The 11809-nt window shown below is 45.3% G+C and overlaps 1 protein-coding gene across 1 annotated transcript in view; it reads right to left on the bottom strand.

Moving 5' to 3' along the window:
- The window catches only part of GALNT14 (polypeptide N-acetylgalactosaminyltransferase 14), a 217713-nt gene that overhangs the window by 41074 nt on the left and 164830 nt on the right, over positions 1-11809 (bottom strand). The window contains exons 5-7 of the mRNA XM_019548585.1: positions 6405-6472; positions 3339-3404; positions 1504-1625 (exon numbers count right to left, since the gene is read on the bottom strand). Of these exons, the coding sequence (XP_019404130.1) occupies positions 1504-1625; positions 3339-3404; positions 6405-6472 (256 nt within the window). The remainder of the gene's footprint in view (positions 1-1503; positions 1626-3338; positions 3405-6404; positions 6473-11809) is intronic.

Here is an 11809-nt window from a genome sequence, read left to right as displayed (position 1 = left end):
TGACGACTCCAAGATCCTTTTCCGTCTCCGTGCTGGCAAGAGGGGAGTTCCCCAACCTGTAAGTGTGGTGCCGGTTCTTCCTCCCCATGTGCTACACCTTGCACTTATCAGTGTTAAACCCCATCCTTTTCTCCTTGTGTCCTTGTGCAGCACCTAAGTATTATCATCCTTTGGCATATTTTCATGTGCAATTAATGCAACTGAATAAAATGCAGAGCATTTTTCACCACAGTAGACTACACCCAAGCCTGTGCTTTGGACAGCAGCAAATTGAGCTTCAGAGTAGCAGTTTAGGCCAGGGCTGCTCTTGCCCTGCTCCGCTCCCCTGCAGCAACCAAGAGGAGCTCCAGACTCCAGCCGCACGGGACAAGAGAGCCATGCATGGGCTCCAGCTAGAGGCAGCAGTGTGGCCCAGACTCCAGGAGGCAGTCCCAAGCTGGCAGGGGACATGGGGGGGGGGTCAGGCCCACGTAGCAGGTGGCTGTGTCAGGAGGTGGAGAAGCTGGCTGAGCCAGAAGGCACCCACAGCTGCCAAGCCATGTGGCTAGGTAGCAGTACTTGTATTTACAAATGCTACCCTGCTGCAGATTTAATTAGTTTCCCACGGCTTAAGAGCACCACACGTATAGACGCAAGACATTTACTATGGAGCTAATTAATCGACTCTGTAGTAAACTTCTCGTGTAGATGAGTCCTCTGTTCTGTTCTACAGGTAAAATGAGGGCAATATTTGCCCAAGGTCATGCGAGTCAGAGCTGAATTTTTGGTCACTATGCTGAACCCATAAGATCATGCTACCTTTGATTGGAATGACAAGGTGCCGGGGGTAGGTGTGCCTGAAGAGAGAAATGTCTCTGGGGGAAGAAGAACATCATTGTCTGCTGTGAAATCAGCAGAATTTAAATCCTATTAAATCAATTTATTAAAGCTTAATTTGCATGAAATTAAATTCAGCCCCTATTCAAAGAGCCATCACTCCCCTAAATCATCAGTACTGAGCATTCTTCAGGAGCCTAATTAAAAAGTCTTCTGGAGAAATGCCCACCTTTCCCCTGGCACCACTCATCATTTGCCTCCTTGTTACTGCAATGGAGACCCAGGGGTGCTGCTAGTTTGAGCTGCATATCTATTGCCTAGCCCCTTCTTTCTGCTCTCTCCAAAACTCTCATCCTCTGTGAGGGCTGATCCAGTATTGTATACATGGGGTAATTCAACCTGGGGGCAATTTGTTTTTTCCCCTTCAGCAAAGTTGCATGTGACATAAACTGAGCTCCCTAGGACTGAGTAGGACAGAAAGTTATAGCTGGAAGCTCAAGAGAGGCTAGATGCAAGACTAGAAGACTCTGCCTCACACCAATGTATAGGTCAGCCTTTTCCTCCCAAGAGATTTATCATTTGCATATTCAGACACACATGCCACTGGTTACACAAGGAGCTGGAGACGCAGGTGGATTTTGTTAATACGTGGCCTGTGAAAGTTCTGGGTCTCCTCAAAACACTTACCTCCTTGATCCTCTGCAAGAGAGGCAGCAGCCAATCCTTATTCACCTCACAGTGACTGTCCAGGAAGGTCAGGACTCCCGCCTGTGCCATATCTGCCCCTCGGATTCGGGACCGGATCAAACCTGTTCAAACACATACAAGCTCAGGTGCCACCTGCCCATGGTCCACCACCATGCAAGGCAAAGGAGACACAGACCCACAGATCCCTTGACTCTTAACCTCCACACCCCTCCTCCATCCCAGGTACACATAACTTGCTTCAGGTCAGTTACCCTCCTGGCTATCTAAGCCAATTTCCTCACCTTCCAAGGTCATTACAACAAGTAAAGGGCCCTGCTAGATAAATGATTTATGGCATTTACACCAATTCTTAATTCATGTAATTATTTCTGCTGTCACTTTCCTAGAGGAAAACAAGACTTAAAGTACTTTCAATAACCCCTGCAGATAATGTCATCTAATGTAAATGTAAGTCAGCCTGGGATGGGCCTGTAACATCAGCAACAAATTCTCTTGAAGGGAGAGGGAACCAGTCTTTTATCACCCTGTCACTGCCACACTCACCCACTTACTCCTGCACCCACTCTCCCACAGAAAGGAGATCTCCTTGTTAAGGATGTGGCTTTGGGTTACACATTCCACTGGACGCACAAATGAAATTTTCATAGATGTCAATGGGAGCTGAATGCAGGGCTGGAAGACTGTACATAACTCTTGTGTAGATTTTTTTTGTGTAGGCATCCCCTCCTCTGGTCTCCAGGCCACTAGCTGCTTCTGTATTTATCTTTCTCTTCTCCACCACATGCCCAATCAAAGGCTGGCATACTAAGAGTCTTGTGAGAGAACAACCACACAGTGTATAAAGGGATACGAACCCTTCTGTACTGGGGCCAAAATATGACTGCCCTTCTCAGCAACATCTGCAGTGAGACTACACTGGTTTCAGAGAGAGTCTGGCAGGGAGAAAGACACACAGAAATCCTGGGCAGTTGGAGAAAAAGGGGGAGACAGGGCCAGACTGATCTCATCTATACCAGGGATAATCCAGGCAAACTCTAATGTTTTAACAGGGTTACTTTACACTGACATAGCATCAATCCAGCCTGGAGGGAGAATGTAGGGACAAACCCTCTCTATTCCTCTCCCTATCCCTCCACACACACACACACACAAGTATTCACTCCTTCCCTCCCTCCAGTGGATCACAACTGTGCTAAACCTACTTTCTTTGGTTTTTATTTTTAATACGGGAAAACAGCACTTTAAAATATCCATTGCGATTGGAGGCTGCGTGGCAAAGTGTTGCAAGAGGTCACCAGCAACAGCCCTGCCAAGGCAGACATTCATCCTCCATACGGATCTTCTTAATCTTTAAAATATAATTAATTACATTTTTTTTAATTCCCATGGAAGCAGCGGGAGCTGATCTCGTCTGTTTCATTAGAACAAACAGCTTTAAAAAGAAGACCCGGGGCTTTGTTTTGCCTGTTCTAATTTTCTGGCTAATAAGCTGCAGCTGAGCCTCATTGGATATCTTAATAGTCCAATCTTTTTAAAGGGGGAGAAATCCATTTCAATTCCTAGCCCTTTGGAACATCTCTTTTTATTACCACTCTCTCCCTTTGGAGCCACGAAGCACTGATTTTTGAAGAAGTTCAGCAGACCTTGCCTTGTTTTCACATCTTCCATCACCATGCCAGCACAGTCACCCCTGCCAGGCACTGCTACAGCTCTGCAGTTGGCCTTGCCTCCTTACCTCCCCCTCCTATTCCCACCTCATGAATTTCTTTTCTCTCCTTTGTCACCCGCCTGTGTCTAAGCCAACAGGATCTTACCTTCTCGCTGCCCATTGCGTAAACATTTCACCTTGGGTAACTTGCACAGTAAATGGCAGTCATCAGCTTTGGAAACACAAACAGAGAGGCACATAACTTAGCAGCATTCAAGTATTTCACAAGAGACATAGGTTCCTGCAAGGAAATGAAGAGCACAGCTAGGGCTGTGATGTGGACTGACTGCCTTATAGACAGCTGCCACCTCCAATAGACCTTGTGCTTGACTCTGGTCTCAACCTAGTGTCCTCCAGTGAGGTAAATGGGCCACCTACCCAGTCAGTATAAATGTAGCTCCCTTTATGTTGATGAAGTTACATGGATTTACAGTAGCTGAAACTATGGAGCTGCAAAGTAAAATCAGTATGACATGAGAATCAAAGCACGGGTCTGATTCTGACCTCATTTTCATTAGTGTAAATCTGGAATAATTCCAGTGCTGCACAACAGTTTTACAGCCAGTGTAACCTACTCCTTAGGGATTCTTGCATGTAGGGTAGGAGCATCCTTAAATGATATAGAAGGTCTGGCCAGGGAGAAAGCAAAGGATGAATGGAATTTCACTGCACTCTGGCAAATGCTTGATTCAATGGTAGATGGGAGAAGGGGTCCTGTAGCACCTGGGTAATTAAGAGCAGCCCTTAGGCTGTTCTATGTAATGAAGAGGCCAAAATGACTACTGTAACCGCAAAGCCTAACAGGATCTGAAAGCTACTTTTGCTTCAGTTCCTATGCTTGTGAATCATGTAGCTTGGATGTTGCTGAACACTGAACCCACAACTGCCCCTCATTTAGGAAGGTAAGCACTTTCTATTTATAGCAAAGTATCTTTTTTGTTTCCTCTGCCCTTCTAAGAAGCATGTCTATTCCAATATAGTCCAGGACAGTGAACATTTCTAGGCCTGGTTCTTAACTCAGTCACAGGAGTTTCACACTAACATAACTCCATTCACTTCACTGTTGTTACTCCTGATACGGGGCTCACAGAAGTCACTAGGATAATTTCCTCTGAAATTCAGAGGTTTTGGATCAAGCTCTTATACCAGTATGAGACTGGAATTAACCCCTGTTTCGCTAATGTGCATTGTTATTGGCACTATTTATAGCTTTCAAGGGGGGGGGGTTGGGGAGTTATTTTAGGATATGAGCATACATTTTTATTGTACCCTCTTTTTCGTTGCTTTTTCTATTCAAAACTTACATCTTGCAGCTCCTTAGGGTATAAGGTACACTGCACTGAATGCCTGAGTGGGCCATATTATGCTGTTTTATCAATGAAACCTGTGTTCTTATTCACTTACAATCTACAGGCCTCACTTACCACTCAGCCATACCAGTGTTGCCCCACTGGCTCTAATCCTCAACTGGCATAAATCAGCATAGCTCCACCAGTGTTAGTGGAACTACAACTATTTATACCAGGATCTGGCTTATTAACTTCAGTGGAGTTGCCCTGTGTGAAACGGATGTAACAGGATGCAGAACAAGGTCTCAGCTCTAACTTAGAGCACCATTTGAGATGCCTGAATTTGGCTTGCTGTGTCCAAAATGGTCAGAAAATGAGAAAGATCAGCTTTTGCTCTCGCCTATGCCAATGAAAATTAGAGTTACTCCTTTAAAGTCTGACTTTCCTTGCAGTTATAGTCATGCAAATCTAGAATAGCTCCATTAAACTCAAGAGTTGTTCTGGATTACGATCAACTATTTACAACTGAGAGCAAGGCCTAGAACAACAGAATTACACTGGAGTTAAACTGATGTGAAACCAACCCCCGATCAGCCTCAGGCTTCATGTTGGCAGAAACAACTCAGGATTTATTTGTTTTTACATTTCTATTAGAATGGGCTCTCTCGTGGAATTTGAGCTTTCCAAGCAGTGTCCGCAACCCTTCTGAAGAATAACTTCGTAAGGAGGGTTGGTTGAACTGCCAGGTTAAAAAAAACACCAAAAACATTTGCTTTCTTTCTAATGCCACCTTTAATTATGAAAAGTGATGGATTCTCATAAAGCCACATTGATTTTGATCCACTTAAGCAATCTGTACACTTTTTGTGCTTAGAAAATGAAAACACTTCAGTTGTCTTCACTGTGTGCTTTTAGATCTTTTCCGCCTTAGGGGTCTCTTGTATCTGCATAAAGCTGTGATGGAGGGGTAAGAAATTAGATGTAGTTGGGCAAGTCTATAACACTTCTTTTTTCATAGGAAAGAAGCAGTTTTAATGGATTTCCTACTTACGAAAGAGAAATGGAGGGAAAAGTTTCAAAAGAGTCCAATCGTCCTATTTTAACAGTCCTAAAACTATTTTTCTTTCTGGCTAGAATGGTTTTTTGTTTCAAAATGAAGTTAATTTATAACAAAAACATTTTAAAGGTCAAAATCTAAAGAAAATATTTCAAATGGTCAAAACAACAAGCAACAATCACTTGATCCAAAGTTTTTTGGATTTTCTGTTTACAAAAATTCACTGCAATTCATTGCAGGACAGGAAAAATGTTCAAAACCTTGACACGTCTCATGGGACATGAAAACCATTTCCTCCTAGCTCTGTTATACACTGTGTGTGGGAATCTTAATTTGTTTAAAAGATCAATTGTTTCAAGAGATCATTTATCCCTACCCTTTGGCTCGAGGCAGGATAATCCCTGACCAAACCATTCCAGACAAATGTTTGTGTAACCTTCACTTAAAAACTTCCAGTGATAGGGATTCCAAAGCCTTTCTAAGGAATCTGTTTAAAAAACCAACTAGCCCTTCAGCGCATGGACCATAAAGCGAAACTGGCTGAATATCAAACTCATCAGCCTACCTGTACTGTCTATTCTGAGTAAACATGTAAAAATGAAATGAATAAATGGAAAGATCAGATTTTAGGATCCCATGCCTAAGATTCCCTAGTCCTGACCCATAGCAACACTGAATAACATGGTTTAATCTTCATCACTTTTGGACTTTAATGATTCTGTCATTTACCTTGGTTCCCCCCTCTGGTAAGTCCCAACCCAGCACAACTCCCCCTTGGTAGGTATGGTCTGAGCCCTTGTTTTCAATTTAAAAGAGAATCACTTACGATCATCACTGAAGTCATCCACCAATATGATTTCATGGACCAGGTGCACAGGGGTACGGTTTAAAACACTAAGGAAAGAAGAGAGACAATCCATGACTATCCAGGCATCTAAACAAACCAGGACATGAGGGTGAGGGGGCCAGTCTTTGAGAGGGGCTGCCCACAGAGCCAAAAGATCAGATACGGTTTCCATTACGGAGGTGAACAACACAACACACAGCAAAGCCACAAAGAGGGATGGTTTCCAGGCATCAGCTCCCTGTCAACAGAACTACTTTGTGAATTACATTCAAAGAGCAAGGCCCCAATTCCCTACTCAGACCAGATCCTGAAAAACCTGGGAAAAGATTTGCTGTAAATCACAAGGCAAACAGGTACAGGTCCAATGAGTGAGGAGGAGGAAAACAAATGTTTAGAAATACAAATGTGGCAAGCTAAATTTCACATCCCTCTCCCCTCCCCTTGAGCTAATGATAAGTTACTGACAGCAGGACCAACACAGAGCAAAATTACCCAGCTGAAAACCCATCTTTACAAACCTCACAGGCAGGGGAGGACAACGCTTGATTTTCTTTGTGGGCTGATTGTGTTTCCAAGGCTGCAGGGAGGATAACAACAGGTTTGTATGCTGCCTGTTTAATAAAAGAGAGAAGCTGGAGGTGATGGTTTAAAGTCCCCTCCAGGAGGAAAGTTATAGTGAAAGGTGGCTGAAAGCTACAATCTACCCTTAATTATAGCACCAACTTTTTTTTTTTGCTACTAGAAACACTGGTCCTGACTCTCTGCTTGCTTACCCTGCCATAAATCAGTGAAGTCAAGAGAATTACTAAGTGGCAAAACATGCCTACAGAGTGTAGTCAGACCTGATATAAGCACTGGTGGGATGATTGCTAATGTAAATATGTACCTTTGTGGGGTATGAGGGCATTAGTGTAATGCGCTGGCTAATTGTAAGACATCATGCCTTCTTCTAGTGATGTACTCATGTAAAAAATAGAAGCCTTTTACTATGAGACAATACAAGAGTCACTCCCCTTTGCTAGTTGTTTGTGATTCTGGTGCTGAAAGGTCTGCCTTTCTGGGACACACAGTGAGTCTATTGTACAGGGGGCAGGTCATTGGCAACGTGCTGGGATAGGTGATTACAGTAACTAGCACAGAGTGATGTGGGGAGTGGTGGCCAGGTAAGAGCCTGGGGCTGCAACTTGACCCCTTGCAGGCTGCATGCAGCCCACTGGCTGCCAGTTAGATAGCTCTGCTATAAGCTAAAAGCCATAGATGAGTTGGGTTGTAGCTGTGTTGGTCTAAGGACATAGGCAGACAAGGCTCTTTGGGTAAATCTGGTATCTTTTATTATACCTATTTATTTATTTATTTACTTACTTACTATTTGAGTTGGTCAAATAAAATATATCAGATTTACCCAAAGAAGCTTGTCCACAAATGAGCTGGGTGTCTCAGCACTTTAGAGCAAACATGCCAGGGGTCCACACTGCATGGCAGGGAGCATGGGAATCCTGAGACATTTCAGGAGTGCCAGCTTGACAGCAGGAGGCCTGAAAGCCCTGAGAAACCCAGTTCAAGCCTAGAAACGTGACTTCACAGTGAGGAGGCTGGAAGCCCTGGGGTCTTTGACTCTTGGGACATCCACATGACAAAGCTGAACCAGAGTTACTAACCCTGGGATCTACCCAGCAACCAGCCTGCTGAGCTGATAATAAACTAGACCCATTTTGGATGGTGCCCTGCCTGTGTTTTGCCATTTTTAATGCAAAACTCTTGCTGAAAAATTCTCAACCAGCACTTCCTGATCCCTATGGCTAGGGACAGACATTCAAAATGCCTGAGCCTGACTTAATTCAATCTTTGCAAGTTAGTCTAACCTAGATAAGCTAAATCAGTTTTGTAACCAGACAAACATCCCAGAAATGCAGGCACACATGCCTGCAGTGGCTCAGATTAGAAGCCAGGGGGTGCTAGAGCAGCCCTCCCTTCCCATATGCAGAGAGCTGAGTGGCCAGGTCCTGGCAGGACACTGTGATTAGGGAGGGGTTCCTCCCCCTTGATAACAGAGAATTTATCAGCTGTTATCTGCATTTAACACCCCATCAGAAAACAAAGCATCGCTCATTAGTTCAAGCTCTTTTTAAGCAGCTTTATGCAAAGGAAGGAATGCAGTGATATTACCAGCTGACCTGTTGATTACCTTGAAAAAGCCCTAAGCAGATTCTGCCCTGTCTGACTTACACAGCATTATCTATTAGCTAGCTTATCACATGCTAGTTACTAAGGATGTGCGAAATTACAACTAGTCAGGCTTGCTTGCAGCTAACAGAAACTAAGGAGAGGGAGGAGGAATAGGGGGGAAGGACTGCTCTGATATTGACATCTAGCTCCTGGTTCAGTTCCCCAGCTCTTTGATTGCTTCCCCCAGCTCTCTGATCATTTCCCCAGCTCTTTCCAGAGGGCATGCAGGAAGAGCTGGGGAAATGATCAGAGAGCTGGGATAATCGAACAGGGGGCTGGGGGAATGTTCAGGTCCTTAAACATTCCCCCCAGTTCCTGGTTGGATGCCCCAGCTCCCCAATCTTTCCCCCAGCTCTTCCCAGGGGGCACAGGCCCCTGGCTGATGAGGGATGATGGGGATGGCGTCAGCACTGGGCTATTTCCCCAGCTGGTAGCAGCAGCCTGCTGAAACCCCGCGTGCAGATCCAAGACCTGCATCCCCCAGGAGGGCTGCCAGGCTTTGCCAGACTCCTCTCGGGGGGCACGAGCCTCCAGATCTGCGTGGGGGATGACAGCACGCTGCCACTGCCAGCTCGGGCCAGTGCCAGCACCTGAGTCTGCCCAGTGCTCCGTGCAAGCTGCGCCAGGGACATTCAGGTGCTGGCACTGGCCTCAGCCAGCAGTGGCAGCCTGCTGTCATCCCGCACACAGATCTGGAGGCCCATGCTCCCCGGGAGGGCTGCAGGGCTATGCTGGACTCCTCCCCTGGGGTGCGGGCCCCCAGATCTACATGCAGGATGACAGCAGGCTGCTGTTGCTGGCTAGTGATATGAGTTTTGCTTTGAACAGTTTGAAGCACAGTTTCCCAGAAACCCCTACACCTAAGTCCTTGAAAGTTGCCATGCTTCATGGCCTCAGAAGGGGCTACCATTCCTGCAATTTTCATCTAAATCAGGCAAGCAATAACAAGGTTATAGGCATTTTTGTGATTCCCTATTATAGCCTATGGGCGAAATGTTAAAATGCGATGAAACAGCAAAAGTTTCAGCAAAACAAAACAGAACAGTGCTTCAAAACAGTGAAACAAAACACTGTCCCTTCAAAATGGTGAAACAGAAGTTGAAACAAAAGGGTCCTGTTTTGCACAGCCCTACTGGCTATGGTCTGTGCTGTGGGAGAGAGGAAGGGATCTCTGCTTAAGCAGTGAGTGGTGAGGAGGAGGGACACAGAGAAGCCAGCAGACCCTGCTATGCCGACAAGTTTCTGCCAAGCTGCAAGAGCAGAGGGGAGGGGCCAGCTCTGCTGTGAAGCAGAGAGCCCCACCCAGCCCAGCCCAGAGAGTATGCCGGGATACTGGTTTAACTTAAAACAGCAAGGGGTCTAGGACAGACATTGCATAAATCAGTTTGAGCCAAATCAGTTAAGTCTGATTCTATATTCAACCACATTTATCACAAACCAGTTTCAGCCATTTTCAAACCAATTTTTGTGCACTGAATATCTGTTCTGTTACACGTTTAAACTAGTTTCTGATCACTTCAACTGGTTTACATGTAAAGTCTGTCCCTAGCCTATACCAGATCAAATGCTGAACTCAGTTACTCAGGTGTAAGCCAGGATCAGTTCCACTGAAGCCAGCAGAATGATGCCAGCCTCCCTGAAAGAAGAATGAGGCTCACTGTATTTGACTGTCATTAAAAATTTATCTCTTCCCCCATGCCTCCTTCCTTTCTCATACTCCTGTTATTTCTTGTCTCAGTGTTCCATTCTGCTGTTTCCATGCTATTTTTTTCACTAGACCTTTATCTCTCCCTCTCCTCCTTTGTTGAAGCCTCTTCTGCTTTAAAAACATTCAAGGTAAACATTCAACCCACATCATTCAGGTGGTCTCAACATAAGTGTATTCATCCCTGGGTGGCACAATGCTATCGGTGGAGCCAAGCCTTCCTCCAACTTGCCCCAGAATGGAGGGACTGAGTCTGTGGTGACCTGAGTGCCCTTGCACTGAAATTAATGGCAGCTGGAGTGCTAAGCTTCTCATAAGAGCTGGCTTTGAAGCTGTACACAATGAGCAACATTCTGCTCTCTGTGGCACGGGTGTACATTTGGCTTACATGCTCAGAAAACAACATGCAAAACCAGAGTGACTCCTCCCCTTTCAATAGAGCTATTTTGGATTCACACCAGAGGAAGAGACAACAGAATTCATCACTGTCTTATCCAGCCAGATCTTTGGCCGGTATCAATCCAGGGGAGTGGCACTGATATCAACAAAATGCTGCTGGCTCACGCCACCTGAGAACACTACCAGGAATTTGGATATTTGGGGAAAATCTTCCCTTGCTATCACCCCTCAGGGCACTGGCACAAGTACATCTCCTCCAAAGACAGCATAGCAAAAGTTCCTGTGGCCACTGTCCTTTTAAATATCATGTTATTGAGGCTTGCTCTGAGTAGATTTTCTAAACACCAGGAGTCAGCACTGTCATCATGTATTTGCCAAAGCAGCTGGATTTCCCCTCCTCCCCACAGGATGCACACGCAGTGATATAGATGTACTGTTCCTACCTGTCAAGGATTTTTTAATTATTATTATTAATAGGTTTGTTATTTTTTTCCTCCTTTAAAAAAATAAAATAAAATAAAACCTCTCTGCAAGAGCTGAGTTCAGCAAATTACTGCAGCTGGGCTTCAGAACAGAGAGACAGGAGAGCAATATCATGCTCGGTGGAATACTTAACAAGCACTGATTGCCTGGAAACCAAACCTGGTGAAACCTGAGGGAAAGGGAAAATTGTAAAAGAGCCAGAAATATAAATAAATAAATGTGGGGGGAGGGGAATTGGGAAGTTGGAGGGTGCGGGGACAGAGCAGCTTGGAGGCTTTAGTGTCTGTTTCCACCCTACCTGCTGACTACATTCAGGTGCCAGAAGCATAATGCAAACCCTAACACTCAGTAGGAAGACAGCATCAATGGGGCCGAGTCTACTCTTAGAATCACAGAATCAATGAGTCGGAAGGGACCTAGACAGATCATCGAGTCCAACCCCCTGCCATGGGCAGGAAGGAGCACTGGGGGTGGGAGGGGTCATAAGACCCCAGCCAGGTGCTTATCCAGTCTCCTCTTGAAGATCTCCAGGGAAGGTGAGAGCACCCCCTCTCTGGGAAGCCTATTCCAG

The sequence above is a fragment of the Crocodylus porosus genome, unplaced genomic scaffold, assembly GCF_001723895.1.
Source record: "Crocodylus porosus isolate Cpor-Errol unplaced genomic scaffold, CroPor_comp1, whole genome shotgun sequence".
Lineage (NCBI taxonomy): Eukaryota > Metazoa > Chordata > Crocodylia > Crocodylidae > Crocodylus > Crocodylus porosus.
The sequence above is the reverse complement of the archived record's forward strand: the minus strand, read 5'-3'. Positions and strand labels throughout refer to the sequence as shown.